General features: G+C 42.5%; 1 protein-coding gene across 1 annotated transcript in view; it reads right to left on the bottom strand.

The window, feature by feature from the left end:
* Window positions 1–4,855: 4,855 nt before the first annotated feature.
* The window catches only part of LOC135903896 (uncharacterized), a 32,193-nt gene continuing 19,692 nt past the window's right edge, over window positions 4,856–17,356 (bottom strand). The window contains exons 11-21 of the mRNA XM_065434345.2: window positions 13,517–13,736; window positions 10,568–10,678; window positions 9,833–9,877; window positions 8,315–8,623; window positions 7,409–7,531; window positions 7,129–7,246; window positions 6,664–6,814; window positions 5,985–6,047; window positions 5,827–5,899; window positions 5,658–5,711; window positions 4,856–5,268 (exon numbers count right to left, since the gene is read on the bottom strand). Coding sequence (XP_065290417.1) covers window positions 5,101–5,268; window positions 5,658–5,711; window positions 5,827–5,899; window positions 5,985–6,047; window positions 6,664–6,814; window positions 7,129–7,246; window positions 7,409–7,531; window positions 8,315–8,623; window positions 9,833–9,877; window positions 10,568–10,678; window positions 13,517–13,736 — 1,435 coding nt within the window. The 3' untranslated portion in view covers window positions 4,856–5,100. The remainder of the gene's footprint in view (window positions 5,269–5,657; window positions 5,712–5,826; window positions 5,900–5,984; window positions 6,048–6,663; window positions 6,815–7,128; window positions 7,247–7,408; window positions 7,532–8,314; window positions 8,624–9,832; window positions 9,878–10,567; window positions 10,679–13,516; window positions 13,737–17,356) is intronic.

The following is a 17,356-nucleotide window of genomic DNA, read 5'->3' as shown; positions in this document are numbered from 1 at the left end:
CATTGATTGCCTTAAAACTTCATTGTGAGTCTGACTTAGAAGACAAAAAAGTGTGAGCAGTTTAAAGGCGTACTTATGTGTATTTTTAAAATTGTAACTCTACCGCATGGTTCATAAGTATAAAAAAAATGACACTTGGTAAATGAAGGTTGGTCAGCATATGTTAATTTTATACTAATGTTGATTTCCAGATACTGGGCTGGCATAATTGACAACATTGTGACATCATGATACACAGTAAAATTAGCTGATGTCATGTAGCAATAAGCATACCTGCCAACTCGAATTTTTCAAAAAGTTTGCAAATTTGGTCTCAGACCATGATTTTACAAATGTTGCATTTAGTTTTACGAAATATAAATTCTGCTCGCCAATATGTTTCAAAGCTGTTGAAAGATGTGGAGGCACGAGATTACAAAAAGAAAAGGAAATGCAATAAAATAAATTTTGGTGGTACCTACACTGCCCTCTTTTAGCAATGCAAGGCACCATATAAACCAGAGTACTTGCTAAAAGCAAATTTTGTCAGAAAATTTCCATAGGTAGGCAAAGTCGGCACTGTCAAAGTGGCTGAAAAAGTCACCGTAACACCCTCAAAAATATGTTGCTTGTAGTATATGCATCCAGTATACGCTGTTCCACATTTGTGTGCTCCGTCTAAAGGTAAATGATCTTTAGTAACAAGTGTATGTATCTCACATAAGGTGTGTACTTGGGGAAACATTTAAAAATGCTCCCCCCTTGCTCACATGATTTTACCGCATGTTGAAGTTCACAGGTTGGCAAGTATGGCAATAAGGCTAGGTATGACTACACTGCTACACTTCTGGCTGCACTTTTGCGTAGCGACTGCAGTGATTACAGGATCACAAACAAGTCAATCATGACATAGTGCCTCCACCTCCTGGGTATAGAAAACAAACTGGTTCATAAACGTACTAATGTAAATTAATTAGGGCTCTCTCACACTTGCATGTATCTTTATATGGTTCAGAGGGCTTGTACTTTCATTTAGAGCAAGATGAGAAGTTAAGGTTTTGTCAATATTCCTTTAACCTTTGAATAAGAGCACATATATATAGCCACAAAAGATTTTTATTTGCAATCTAAATGTGCAAAGCAAATTGAGAATAAGCATAATCAAGGAAGGGAAAAATATTTTATGGAAACTTCAACAATAGGGAGGAAACGCCAGTCGCAAAACTGGCACTGGGCTTCATGCCCAAGCCACCAATGGCTATGCAGTTTGTACAGACAACTTTTATCATATGTGAACCACAGGCATGCATTTCATTTGTTTTACATCACGTGTCTGACACCACTGCAGCCAGAGACCTTGCACTGGTCTGCCTCCTCCAAACAAGCTTTCAATGAAAAGCGAACTGCATGCCAAACTTATTTTTCTTCATCCCGTGTTCCTGCTCTAATCCGCAAAATGATGCTCGCTGCCAGGCATTCAGTATTGGCAGAAGACAATTAGCCAAAAACATTGTACTCAATACTGAAACTTGGCAAGGAAAAACAAATTCTGGTATGTTGCCTGCAGGCAACACTCTTCGATAAAAGGTTAACGCCACAATGCCAGCACAGCTCACAAGTTACTTTATGCATAAAGAACAGTGATAAAAATTCATCCAACTATCAGCTGATGTGCTCCCAAAGTGGAATTACTTCTATGATAATTTCAGTAGTCCAAGTCTGCAAACAGAACACCTACTGAATGAGGATCAGTGCTATTGTTCTATGCTAACAAGGGAAAATACATTATATGCTTATCACTGGCACGTGACCAGGCACTTGCACGCAGCAACATAGGTGCCCTAAAGCATGTTTCAAACAAACAATCAATGCTGCAGGCAGACAGGACGTATAATAGGCCGTAAGCAACAGATTTAGTTTGAAGATAACTGTCTTGGCTTCCACCTTTGGCAGAATATCTTGTCTGCAGAAGTGATGGAGCAAAGAAGCCATAGGGTATAGCGGTAAATAACACATGGCCATTCCTGAACCTTTCAATGTTTTTGCTTTTGACAGACTGTATAATAAGAGAAGTTTTGGCAGCGGGTAGCAATGCATCTGAACCAATGGTCATGGCTGTCGCCTCTAAACCATCATTTTCATTTGTAGCCAATTCATACATTCGGTCTGCATGCAACATGAATAATTCATTCAATACTTGTAAGATGACATAAATTCCATGCCATGCAAGCACCTAGTCACATGGTCCATACTTAAATCTTGCACATGTTCATTGGAGCGTCAGAAATGAAAACTACTGCAGCTATCTTTTTGATCAATTTGATATTTCTCATAAGGTTCCACCACATCTTCACTTAAGGTACTGCTCAACACTTTAAAACATGGCTAATTTTTACAGCGAAACTGTTAAGGCCTAGTTCCCCAGGATCGTGTCCATGTGTAGACAAAAAACTTCCCATACATGGGCCGATCGCAAAGATAGTGCAATGCGGGTCGACCCGCGGCGGAGGTGAAGCAGGCGTTAAGCACTCCCCATACGTGGGCCAATCACGAAGATACTGCACTACCGGGCCGAACCGTGGTGGAGCTGAAGCAGGCATTAAGCATTCCCCTTATGTGCGCCGATCCCGAAAATAGTGCAATGCTGTGCCGACCTGCGGCGAAGGGGCAGTACGCCATTAAAGGGCCCACATACACAGCTTCGCTGGTCATCCTTCTTCACAGAGTGGAAGGACACTGAGTTTTGTTAAGCTCATAGTAAAAATATACCGAGTTACTCCAAGAGGACAGTGAACAATACTGAACTGGTTGCATTCCCTCAGCACACATCTGACTTTTTAAACACTTGGCACAATTTATTTAAAACAGCCTGTATGTTTCAACATTACTGTATATTCCAAGGAACTGGCCCTTATTCAAGAAATTCTTTTGTAATGGCAGTGTGCATGTGGCCACAGGAGACATTCAAACGCTGACCAATTTGGAAATGCTCTCACGTACGAAAAAAAGAAGACATTGCCTCAATTTGAAATATTGAATATTTGCATATCCCTTCACTTCTGTAAACAGTACAGCATCAGATACGTGCTAAATGCTTGCAAAATTATACTTCCTTTTCCATGTTCAAGTAAGAGCTATGGTTCGCTCTTGGCCGTGAACACAAACACTCTATCTACGAAATACAAATAAAACATTTCTTGTGCAAGCATTTACTCATGGTTGAATATGAGAGTGCATATAATCTATGGAGTTTTCATGAACACCTATGAAAATGGTGACTCTCCACAAGCCGTTTCCAAAAGCTGATCCAAAGTTGGGCTAGCTTCTATGGGATCACACTTAAACGTAAGCATGAAAGACGCGCACAAAAAGGCAAATAGACACAGATAGCAGCATCGACTCAGAAGTTATGAGTTTACCCTAGAAGAAATAACAATATTATGTCATTATATACGTGGACGGCAAAATTTGTTACCACCTTGCCACTTTCAGCAGATCACAGGCTTATCCCATTACAGTCACTTTGTGATTGTTGCTTGCGACTCTGGTCTTGCATTTTTGATACACCTTGTTTAAGAAGCCTGAAGAGGATGCAGGTAAAGCTGTAGAAACACAGGAACAGGGCCTATAGTGCACAGTAGCATAGACTGCTGTAACGGCTTTTCAGGGTCAAACGCTGGAAGCTTTGAATAATCCATTCTCGCTAGCAAAGGTACGATTGTGGATTACTGTAGTCTTGTTATTATCCTGAGACCAAATGGAAGTGTTCATGGCATACATCACAAGCTCCTCATTATGCTGAACTTCAGCAAGCAGCAATGCAAAGTCACCGACAGCTGATAGTTATGTGTTTGATCGTGCTACATATTTTATCTGACCATCACTAATACAGATGGGTTGTTTAAAACTGGCAGTTGTCTCCTTGTTTTCAGCGGTAATTTGAAGTAATTACTATTTTTGTTATCACCAGCCATTGCAGCTCGCAGAGTGTCAATATCACAGGCACCGCAAATGCATGGCAAGAAATCGAACAAGGGAATAAGGTTCACTGATTTTGGTTCTGGCTTCTTAACAGTAATGCCACAACATGTGTGAATATTATTATTATTTGAAAAATTGATGTGAAAGGAGCAAGATAATTGCATATTGTCACACTCAGCGAGCACACTTTATGGCTTGGTGGTTATGTTGTGCTCTAACCTGTATTTGATATTATACTCATTATCTCATTCTCATGTCTCAATCTTGTAAACATACATTTAGTTGTGCAAGCAGTAGCCTTGCACTGCATGTCATTTTTTTATTCTGCAGGCCATTGTATACACTTCGCATGTCATGGGAAAAGTACCTGCATAAGGTGGCACTCTTTGTTAAAGTGCTCGTAACAATATAATGCAAGTGCACTGCCGATGATGTCCTGCCTTCTGCCACATGTAAAAAAAAAAGTGAGCTATTTTCTCAAGAATAATTTATGCCTCATTATAGTACACCACTGGCCACCCTTACAGACCCACATATAAACATGACAACATGTAGAAACTGGAAAGGAACATGATAATGCACAGGTTTCGACAGCTTCTCAGAGGTGCCCAAGTAAATGAAGAGCTATGTGCTGCATAACATTGAAATGCGAGAGGTATATGTAAAGGCAGACGAGTGTAAGATGTAGAGGAATATCATTGGTGTAACCAAGTTCTGAAACTGAACAGAACTAAACTCTGTTCTGGCCATTGAAACTAAATGTATTCATTGCAAACAATGTTACATTTACTTGTAATTCTCACTTTGTGCGCTTTCAGTGGCACGGCTTCTCAAATAACATAGGTTAATAGCAACTCGCCAGTTTAAATCAAGAAAAAAAAGACAGTACAGAGAATTCATAGAGGACTCCTTTAATCTTCTTATTTGCCCCTAGATACGCATTCCAACAAATGGCCCTACACCTAGCAGACAGAGCAGACTGCTTATTGAGGGTGGAAATGAAGTATGTTTATTTGTATTAAGCTATCATTTTTGTGTACTTGGGTGCACATCTACATAAGTATTTGAGAAAAAAAGAAAGGCATGAATAAGATCCATCTCTTCGCAGGAGATATTTTAAAAAGCTAAAGTGACGTTCAGTCACTCTGAATCTGAGTCATGGAGATTAAAGCCATTCTGGTGAAGAGCACTTTCAATTCCAGTCCGGTTGATGGCCATCAATGGGTGCATGGCAGATCTCAAACTTGGGTACAGCTTTGGGAACAAAATCTCCTGAGCAGCCAATAGCTGCTTTACCCTGTGTCGCTCCTAAAAAGATGAGGACAGAAAGAGCACAATGAAGAAGTAGTGCTACAACTTTGGTCACTAAAAAATTCTTGAGTGAAACATATTCATGGGGCACATGCAGTTATGCCACATCAAACTTCATTAGGCATAAAGAGAAGCCAATTACATCTACAAGGCCATTATTAACATTTAATGTTTTAATACTAGATCATACGCATTACAGCTGAGCAAGATTCAAGTCTAAAAAGTACTATGACCGTCTGATGCTCAAAAATAACTTTTCGTTTTGTTAAACGATAGCATGGACAAAGGTACATAGCCAGTAGTGCAGTTAGAACTAAACAAGAGCACACAAAGCATGTTAAATAAGGTGAATTAAAAGAAGAAATATATTAATTGTGTCTGCAAACCTTAGGAGCTTCAAAGCAAGCTGGGCAATTTTCTGCAATGACCGGAAGCTTTTTCTGAAAACCAAGCACAAAGCTATGTCATGAAAATAGAATACAACGCACTGTTTTACTCATAGATGCAACATAATGACATTGTAAAATTGGTGAAACAGCACAGGCAAGCACCTACCTCTTCAGCAAATTTCCTCAGGTTCTTTTCTCTTACGTAGACAAAAGGCCGTGTTACACGGAGGTCACCCTCTCTACAAGGAAAATTAAGCCAAAACACAGCGCCATTCAAAATCACCGAGTGCAATCACAGGTCACGAATGCACCACCTTAACTTACCTAACCTTGTAGTTAGCCTTCATAGTTCTGAGAAAGCCATTGTGAAACACAGACATGAGAAAGCTGCAATATCAAAATAAAAGAAATAAGGAGCTGATTTTACACAATGAAAAACAAGATAAACTTTCAGGTCTCTAAACAAACCAAATCTGCTGTAGCTATGGTACATTGACAATGAAGATGATGATATTGTCTTGAAGAAGTGGCGTTGTGCAGGGCAATAGTCAATAATATGAGCAAGATTAAACACAGAACATTTCATTGGGCGAACTTGTGCCCTAAAATATATTAAAGCACAAGCTTAGCGGTGGCGATAGCAGCGAGCACGATCAGCGTCGCAGATTTCATGGCATGGCTGGAGATTTCAGTACCTTTAGTATAAGTGCGGGGCACTAAAGTACGTAGGTAGAGTTAGCATTTATTTTTCGAAGTAATGTAATCCTTTCATAATTAATGACTAACCAACCTCGGCCACATGTTACCGAAATCCGACATTCTGACGAAATGCTTACTCTCAATAAATGCTATTTTATTTAGCATCACACAAGTGAAATATCAGGATAACATATAATTTTCTTGTAGTGTCCCTTTAATCTTTTTACCTTTGGTTCATGAAAGTGCAAAGCCATCCAGAAAATGTAGAAAGAAAGGAAATGGAAATGTATGACGTAAACTGCACCTTTCAGCAAGGTCATCCAAATGCTGCCCAAGTGCAAGTACGTTGTAGCCTTCTCTTCGTGCACAAGCGTAGATACGACCACGCTTCATGCGGCTACAGAAGCTGCAAATGGAGGTGCATTCAGGCAGGGCAGAGGCCTGTTCAACAATGCCTGCCAAGAGAGCAAGTGCCAAGAACACGGCAGTTAGCCTCGGCCCACGTACAATACATAGTTTCGTACAAGAAATCATACAAAAAGTCATACAGCACATGCTAAGTGGGAACGCAGTACTATATGTAGATCCAAGTCCACACCACATAAGGAAAGAGTGGTTTCAAGAGGCTCACTAAATGGTACCTATTGCACATTGCAATGTGCGAATACAGCTACCTAACAATGATGAAAATGCTGCCAGTGCGCTGGGAATAATAAATTACAGTCATGCATGCAAATTCACAACAAAACAAAAACATTTTTACGCTTACATTGCTCTTCATAAAAGTATGGGACTCCTAATAGTTGCAGATATTTCTTCAAAGGGCTCGGATCATACAGTGAGCTTCCAGGATCAACTGTTACAGCACCCAGATCAAAGTTCTTTCCCTAAAGAGATGAGAATACACCACATGGAGCCATATTCAGTGCATATTCCTATGGCAATTCAGACAATAATAGCTTTGTAGTCAGAAAAAAGGAGGGGCACCTTGTGCCCAACACTGGACACAATATAGTCAACGTCGACTTTGCAAAGGAGGTAGCTCCTACCTTTTTCCTGAAGCTGAATTGGAACTGGCGCAAAGTATGAAGTAGAGAAAGAGAGTCCTTTCCTCCTGATAAACAGACAAGGATTCTGTCTCCATCAGCTATCATGTCAAACTCTTTGACTGCCTGCAAGTGTAGAAATAAACAATGCTTAATAAGGTCCACAGGAAAGCCATAAGGTTTATGTGTAATAACGGGTGTTCCAAGTTCGCTTACGAAGCAAAGTAAAAATCAATAGACATCCAGGATCTCTCCAGCTCCGAACTAACTTGTTGCGACAGCAAAAGGCTCTTACGGCATACACCGCCATCTTGCTTATTTGCTCATCAAACAGTCATGCTAACTGCTCAAAAACAATACCTCTGCGATGCATACAATGTTGCCTTTGTCTGCTACAGTACTGCTTGCTGTGCCCTCCAAAATACATGCAGGCACCACCACTCTCATAGTAGGCACTGCATGCCAAACCCTACGCAAACTGCCAAGTGCAAATCCTGCATGATAGCTCAATGGCACGAGTTTAATCACCAGTGCTGGTTTGGTTTTACAGCAAAGCTTGCTTTGTGTATCTAATTTTTATTTTGCATAAATTATGTTCATTTCTAGCACATCTTGACAGTGTCCTAATTTATTCACACAAGGCATTTTGCTATGCAAATCTAAACCACCCACGACAGTCCTCTTTTTACTCTCGGCACCCCCATCAAAGCAGAAGTGACCATGTCACTCCCATTGTTTTGCAGCACGGACAGCACACTGCCCCATTCTAGTACACAACAGCACACATATTAGCATTAGCACACATTCAAGACACATGTCTTCCAAGTGCTCACCCTCACTAGACCCATGCACAGAGAGACAGAAATAGAAAATGCAAAAAAAAAAAAGTCATCTGTGAGATGAGCTAACCTTCAAGAATGGCTTGAATATGTTCCTTGGAGGAGCGTGCCAACGAAACTGTCGGGCGCTAGGCTGTTCATTTTGCAAGCTAGAAGACTTCAAGGAAACTCGGCATGATGGCAAGCACTGCGGTTTTGCTTGTTTTTCCAAGTGTTTGCGCATTCCTGGCTTGGGCGGTGCAAAGGGAGGATCCTTGAGCAGCACTTCGGTTCCTTCCAGGAGTTGCTTTGCTTCACTTGGGAGGATAAACCAACGCAGTTCTGCAGCTTCCGCATCAAACATCAAAGGCTGGTCAGCGAGCTGGGCTCTATGAGCCGCCTGCTCAAAGAGGAGAGGAAAAACAACTCCTTCAACTCATACACCGTCTTCAGGCACCAATCATTTCTATGCAGTGAAAGGCAACTTTTGAGCAACTCTCTGCCAGCTTCAGATACATTAAGAACACTCAGCAGAACAGATACATAATTCTGAATTTTTAAGATCAACAGCAGAATCTTGGTAAATGGAAATCGCTTAAACAAAATTGCCATCTAAACACAACAACAACCTTTCAATTGGTTCGTTTTTATTTCAGTAAGGCAAAAGAACTTTCGTTAATTGAAACCAAAATTTTCGTAATTCTCTCTCAACCGAACAACAGAAACAAGCTCTAAAATATCTTTAGAAAGAGGCAGCATCTGAAATAATTTTTCTTGGTGTCACTGTTCTTCTATTCACAAAGCCCTCCCTAAAAGCAGTGGCGAAGACTCAAACAGGCACAGATTTGATTGATGTTTAATGCACATCATTTACTGACATGGAATGCCTTGCAACACTACCACTCGCCTCATATGTGACCAATAGAAGGACAACTGAAATTTCACGCCTAATACCATGCTGCTCGATAATTTGGACTCCATCTGCACGAGCACATGTTATTCTGCTGCCGACTAGAGCAGTAAGAACTATGTTTTTGCTTTTATAAGTTGCTGGTGCCTCCTCAAAATCGAAACTGCACTGACCCTGTCATACTAGCAACCTGGTCAGCTCAAGTTAGAGCAACTGCTCCAGAAAGATGTTGGTTCCAGGTACAAACCCCAGACTAGAATGAATTTTTCTTCAGTTGCAAGGCTTTCCCTCCAAGGAAACCCCACAGGCTTTCGTTACAGCTTTGTGCCCCTTTCAAGTGAACGCCAACTTTCTCTTTTATAAATTTTCCTCCAACTAGCAAATTTCTGAAAAACTGGCTTGGTTGAATTACAGCTCTCGACATGGGCATATATGATGGATATAGCAATGGCACATAACAATTTCAGTTAACAATGTGTGCTTTTTGCAACATATGCACTTCCATATCATATAAATGCTGTTTCAGAAGATAAGATTCAGTTAAAAAAATTCAACAATGTGTTTATTGCAATAATCTGAGAAAAGACACCCTGAACACTCACAAGAGTGTAGCGCATCATTAAGACTAATTTTGCGTATATACACTGAAATTCTGTGGAATAAGTAAAGGTTAAAAGTGAAAACATGAGGTGGTCTTACTTTATCAGCGTTTCCAAAAATGATGCTTGCTTCATTCAGCACATCCTGGAAGGTAAAAAGAAGTATAGTGTTTTGATTTAGGAGAATGGCCAGGTGTAACAGCTTCAGCAGCTTCTACCTGCATTTTCACTGGTGTTCATATGTTCGCACAATATCACTCTTACATGAATAAGTGAAATTGATACATAAATATTTTATTTTGTTCCCACAATTCTTTCAATTTGGGCTTCAATATCTACCAGATGAGCATGTGCTCACATGTCATGGATGCCATATTGCAGGGGCATAGTGGGGGCACACCAGGCACAGAACACCCTATTAAAAACTGCTTTGAAAGGATGAGCATCAGTCGCATGATGACATCAACAAGTGCCCTTTCTGCAGCGAGCTGTCATGCTGTCACGCTGCGAAAGTGAATGCATTTAATGAAGGCATGTGTCTTAAATAGAGCCCCAAAGCTCAGGCATATTCTTTCGGTTCATGGGTTCAGAACAGAGGACATAACTCTACATCACTTGCACAGAGCAGAAACTCGTGACTTGGGTCTGTGAGTTCATGCTGTCCACTTTTGGCCTCAGTTTCATGAAATCTAACAAATGGTTTCTTGTTTTCTTTGTTACGCATCCAAGTGACTTTGTTTCTTTCATTGCATTGCCTATGCATGTTCTAGCAATGTCGGCATGCAAATAAAAATGCAAATTCATGTTGCCTACTGTTGCCCAACACATTGCTTACCTGCCATGAAGTATCTGTGCCAGGTTTTTCACTCTCTCCTTCAAGGTCTCTGTACACAAACTTCCCTTCTTTGTAAGAAATCGAGCCAAGCCATTTTCTGTCCTTAAACACCTGTAAATACAAAAACACAAGCATTATGAGTACAGAAGAGGCATGACAAGACCGAAAGCCACCAAGCCATCACTCTTCATAAGACAGCGTTACAAAGCCTCATTCAATAATCCACTGGAACAAGCCTTTTAAGCAGTAAAAATCTTTCCTGATGCTCTCGTACAAACATCTCCTTGAGCACTTTTCCTTGGCCCTTATATTTAGCCTCACCTACATGAATGTCCAGCCCCTGCAGGCCTTAGCAGAAATGAGACACAACAAGACCCACAACATCCCAGTCACACTCTTTCTTTTTGCTTCACAGTGCATCAACACTTCAAACCAAGGAATGCTCAGGCTCACTTGGAGTTCCTCGTGCCCAATGATATTTGCTTCAGCCCAAATGTCATAGAAAAACGATGTCATCAGGTGGCGAAAGCCCGAGGTTGTGCCACCAAAAGAGATGCGCAGGTGGGAAATTTAAGCTGTCCATACTGTTTATGATTTCATAAATGAGGGAATATACCATATATGTGCATTTTAATGCCGTATCACTTTGGTTTATAGCCACGCTCATATTAATTGTGGTTAATAAGTTACAACAATGTGCGGAATCACTAATTACATGAGGGAAATAACCACAGCACTGTTAGTTAACTGATATGTTGTATATTAAATATGTAATAACTATAGCAGTGGTAGTATTTAGTTTTATTGTAATTCTTCTCTCAAGTTGAAGCTCGAGAGAGTGTTTTTTTAGTGCTTAACTTCGAAGTCTCCCAATTCCTGTTCTATGCAAGGCACAGAAATTAGGCTGGTCTTACGGCTTTCCGTGATGAATTCATAAGTCATTGACACCCTGTTTAGCGAAATCTGAGGAACTGTTATTTTTCAAATCTTAGCAGAAAATTTATTAAAGGCAGCTTACATAAAACTATATCCAGAGCAGACAAACAAAAATGCACCTCTTATTCGAAACAAGCACCTAAAATTACATACATGTACAAGTTTTCAGTACCATACTTTAAAGAATTAAGATTTTTTTTACACTTTTGGTCTTAGGCACATGTTTCTCCTTAAAGACAAAGCTGTATAAATAGAAGCACACTATTATTACAAGAACACCACTTAAACATAGCAACAATGTGATCCCACAAAATATGCCCAACATAAAAAAAAAAAAAGAAATGCTGTGCCTGCAGGCAAGACCAACCCAGGGTATTCAGTCACCCTACACCTCTTTGCATAGCTCAAGATATTCTTACATTCAAATTAATATCTTAAGTTTAATTCAGCAAAATGTAAAGAACTGATTTTTCATACACACTCACATAGAAAGTTTCACTTCATTTTAAAAAAAGCCCAATAAACAGCCTTGTAATATAAGCAAAATCTCGTTTAATTCAACTCTTGTTAATTCGGAAAATCGGATCATTCGGACTCGTCCTTTGGTCCTGGGCGGCGTATGCATTATATAGCGTAATGAAACTCTCGTTAATTCGTTCGTATTCGGCCCCACATCAGTTAATTCGGACAACTCTCGGTGCTCGGCGAGCGCAGAGTGCCGCCCACAAATGTGCGACGCAAAAGAGCAAAAGCGGCGTTAGCGTCCACTGAAATGAAGCGGCGGAGTTCGCATCGCCACAGTGGTCAGTAAAAATCATACTGATCGTACGTGAAAGTCGCAATGGCAGAACCTATAACACTGGTGTTGTGGAAGCCACGGGGCACTTTTTTGGTTGCTGGGTGTACGTTGAAGAAACTTTCTCGAGCCTGCGGCACTTGTGCTAAGTCAGTCATGCCAGGTTGCGTCTTTAAAATTGCTAGTAGGTACAGCTGGGCGTGGCACGGAGCTCAACGTTTCTGCGTAGGTGCGAGTAAGAGCGGGCGCGAGAGAGAAAATCTGGGGGCTTTTGCTCTTTGAATGTATGACTCGGCCTAGGCACTACGGAGGAGGTTTCTTAGCGCGCATTCTATTCGTTTGTCCCTTAGACATGACGGCATTGCGGAGTGCGGTCGAGTTGGTTTATACGCTCCGCCGCTGGCTGCCCACGCGGTGAGGCAGTGGGCGCGGACGTGATCGCTGTGTCTGAAGAGACAATGTTCTGACTGGTGTTGTTAAGTCGCGGGTCGCTTTTTTGGCCCCGCGATAGATCAGATTTTTTACAAGCTCTGCTCCAGGAAGGCACGGGCGGTGCAGGATCTCCGGGGCACCCAAGCGGTAGCGGGGGGATCAAAGCTGGAAGCAGGGCAGCCCGTGGGTTGGGAACCCACGGACCAGTCCGGCTTCTAGCTTTGATGTCCCCGTTGCCGCTTTGGTGTCTTGGAGGCACCACCAATAATGCGAAATAATGACACTTTGTTTTCATTAGTAAAAACATGATCGAATAAATATAACTGCCTCGAGCCGGCAACTTGCGGTGGTAAGTTCAGCACTACTGCGCCCTGTGACTTCTGCCAGCACGTCTAGGGACAAGCGCATACAGCACGCGCCAAGAAACTCCTTTGCAGTGCCTAGGCAGAGTCGTATTTTCAAGGAGCAAAACTCCCCACATTTCCTCTCTCGCACCCGCTCTTACTCGCGCGTGCGCGCAAACGTCCGTCGTCTCTGCAAGTGCCGCACCCCGCTGTACCTACAAGCAGTTGGAAATACGCTGCCAGGTTATACTTTTCTCACGCCTTACAGTGCTCAGGAGAGTCAATATCGCAGTGGCAAAGAATGCATTACAACAAATTTGGTTCAGCAAGAGACATGAGAAACTATGCATTCAAAACAATAAGAAGCAGACAGCACTCACATCACTGTCCCATCAAATATAAACCCATTACACTCCACTACTATGCCACCAAGACACCAACCTGATGCATTGAATGTTTCCACTCGCCAGTCTCAGGGTTGAAATTGTATTGTGGGAGCAGCTTCCAACCATGACAAGCCACATGGCGCACTGCCTCAAGGACAAAGTCCACCAGGGCATCTGGCATGTAGAAAGCCAGGTTCAGGCGCACAAAGCCTGGACGCAGCACCTCTCGATCAGAATGCTCCAGGTAGCGCCTCAGATGAGTTCGGTCCAGTTGGCTAAACAAGACAGACACAAACATTATGTCAAGAGGGAAGCGTGTCCCGACACTACCTGTTTTTTACTCCACAAGTAATATCAAACTGTCAAAACATTCCAATGTATCAAAACAGTAATTATGCATTGAATCATGCAGGTATCATTCCTAGCATGCTGCTAAAATAAGAATTCATAAACTGTCTATCAGCAGATGCCCATCTTAGCAATCTTCCTGCTGATTCTGTTTGACAAGTTTTATATTTAAGGTGCACTACTTCCACTAATAGTATTTATTGCAGGTAGTACAGCCAACTCACATTAATTAAAGCTTCGAGGGACTACAGACTTTTTATTAAATTATACGAAGTTGAATAAAACATGATCCCAAAGAGAATTATGTAGATTACATGCATGTACATATGCATGGTATATCCACATGGCCTCATTCAAACAGACACACAACCTGAACAGGAACACAAAAAATATTTGCAAGGCGTGGTCACTTTCCCAACGAACACACTCATGCAGTTTCATCTCTCAGGACACTCCACCACTAATGGAGCAGAATAAAGTTTGCTTCTGACACAGTGCAGTCTACCTATATCAGGTTCAGTTCCTTCATGATGAAGCCACTTGAAGCGACTGCTGCCATGGCATGCATAACTTACCTTTACAATTGCACCCAAAGCATTTGAGGCAGATATGTAGGGGTATGCACATAGTCATTTTTGAGACTTAATCGAATATGAATTGAACAGTGCCAAAAGCTAACCAAACCAAACAGTTTAATTTTCAAATACAGTAATGAACAGCCGCTTTCACAATTAATATAAAACAATGTTCACATCCTACTATTCATAGTGTTACCAAGTTTCTGTCATTGCATTGCACATTATTATAACATTTTATTTAATCAGACATAATAAATCTGGCTGCCTCTTCTACCTCTTCTCTTCTCTTGATCTCTTCTGTGTGTTTCTTCCTTCTCTTTCACGAGCATTACACGGGCCTTCCATCTGTTGTCAACCCTCGTGGGTTGATATGGTACCCCGTTGTTCCCAGATGTTGTCTTAATAACATCTTGCAGTCTGCTGTAGCATAGAGTCTTTAAAATGCCTTGCCGGTGGGCACTCTTCATAACCTTGTAGGGTCCTGTAAAAGAAGTCTTTGATCCTTGCAGACCCCTCCAAACAAGCACGTAATCTCCCACATGTATCAAGATTTGACTGAATGTCGGCAGTCATACCTTTTTTTCACGGTGGTCTTGTACCTTGCACTTTGATCCTCAGACCTTTTTTTTGTTCTTGCAGCACCAACAGATTCATAGTCCCCAACAGGTGGTCGGCGGGAAGCCATTTTGATTTGCCATGGTACGCGAAGTACGGTGTGCATCCCAAGCCAGCCACGTGTGAGTGATTGTGGTGGTTCACACACGCTTCAAGAGCACACTTCCAACCACCTGGGAGTGCGATGAACTGTCTCACATCTCGTATCGCTCTCTCAGCGAGTCCATTTGCTTTCGAATTATATGGTGCAGCAAAACAAAGCTCTGTGTTCCTCTCGTCAGCCCAACGTTTCAAGTGATCACTTTTAGAAGCTGGACCATTGTCAGCGATGAGTACTTTAGCGTGCTTGAACATATCTCGATTAAGCAGTGAGATAACGCTGTTAGAATCTTCTTTTTCTGGCCTGCATGCCACCAGAGGATGCTTGTGGTGTCAGCGAGTACTGTCGTGCCCACATGCACTCCACGAATTTTCCTGCTTCTTGGTAGAAAATTGTGTGTGCAACCGATTTCCACGATCATCACGGATTTGTGAAATGGTCCCGCATCGACTGAAGCTACCTACAGCCGTGAGTGACCAGAAGTTATTATTTTACAAGTCCAAAAGTGTCTTCGTTCGTGCGAGCTAGCTAAGACCAAAGCCGCCACGTAGGCAGCTGCTGGAACGCCAGAGTGTGCGGCGAACGCGCGCTCGATGGCTCTTGCAAAACAAGCCCCGACGCAACTGCGCATCCCAGACCCTCGCAGATAATGGACACGCACTGCCAGGACTTTGACAACATGAATTTTTCAAAACTCTGCTGCTCACAAACTCACGACACCAAGAGGACCCAGCGACCAGAACGCTGGGACAGAGAGCCAAAGTCAAACAGATGGGGATTGGTAGACAGTCCTCATGCTCCGGCAGAAAAGAAACTACGCAAAAGAGAAGAAGACCAAAGCACTGGAATATTCCGAGACCTTGAAGAATCAACAAGTTTCCGCTAGTCAAGCAACCAGACTAAACACAAACCAGCATACAGGCGGTTAACCCCTCTGCTGAAGGACAATTTCAAGATAGTGGTGCGACCACATCAAGGGCTACCGGTCAAGAAACTGATTAGTCCACTACTGGTGGACGCCATGATTGCTGCATGCAGCAGGCAAATATCAGGTGAGCAATTTCTGCTCAGAATCAAGCCGGGCTCCAACATCTTTATCATGTCCGCACCGCACCAGACAGTGGCAGACTGCATTAGACGTATTACAATGCTAAACATCAACGGCCAGCCTCACTCAGTCAACGCCTATGTAGCGACAACTGACGGGACAACCAAGGGTGTCATTCATGGCTTGGACCCGCACACGATGCCTGAAGCGCTAAAAGTGAATCTACGCATATGCACGCAAGGGGTTGAAATTCTCCAAACGCACATGTTTCATAACACTAAAATGGCCGTTATCATCTTTTTCGGAGGGATTACGCCGCAGTACGTCTACTACAACAGCGGAGAACTTGCTTGCTGGCCCTGCAAAATCACCACTAAGGTGTGCAAAGTGTGTCACCAAATAGGTCACCGACCAGACGTCTGTCCCCAGCCGGACACTCCAGTATGTCGTCCATGTGGACAACGAGACCCTGTAGCCGGACACAAGTGCGCTCCCAAGTGTGCAGCGTGTGGGGAGAGTCACATGACAGGAGACCCAAGTTGTAAGAAACATCTCAAACCCCAAAGCAGAAGAACGCCAAGGACTGGCGTTCAACGGACTACCCGGAAGGACGGCTCAACAAAGCCACCTCAACGCCTACATTGGTTCAGTTCCTATGATGGAGAATCCGCATCAGATCCCTCGCCAGAGGTATCAGGCACTCACCGTCGATCCAGATCCAGATCGCGGACACGAAAGAACTCCAATGCCAAAAACCCACCTCATTCCAAATCACCAAAGTCGCCTAAATCTGGGGCTCCCAGCACTGTGACCAAGCAAACGGCACAAAATAACAAGGTAAGCTGGGAACGAGTCGTTTCTCCTACTGCTCCTGTAACAGAAAATTCCGAATACCAGAAGATCATTACCGAAAACAAGCTCCTCCGCGAGAGCTTGGCAGAAATTAAGCGATAGTTGACCTCCCTCAAAGCAGGTCGCTGCACCGAACCGAACAAAACAGCACGTACTAAAGCAGCAGGCACGCCTCTCAAGGTTATAACGATGCCGAATTCCATGGAGGTCACACTCCAACAAGATGTGCATCAATTACAAACTATACAAAATTTTCAGCAGCAGATATACGCAGAGTTTCCAAGCCTAAATACTTACGTCGAGAGAGCCGTGTCCAGTGTAAAGCGTGCAGTTCGTAAGTGACCCAGCACTAGC

Source organism: Dermacentor albipictus, chromosome 3 (genome assembly GCF_038994185.2).
Source record: "Dermacentor albipictus isolate Rhodes 1998 colony chromosome 3, USDA_Dalb.pri_finalv2, whole genome shotgun sequence".
Lineage (NCBI taxonomy): Eukaryota > Metazoa > Arthropoda > Arachnida > Ixodida > Ixodidae > Dermacentor > Dermacentor albipictus.
Note: the sequence above shows the minus strand (reverse complement) of the source record. Positions and strands in the feature narration are given on the sequence as shown.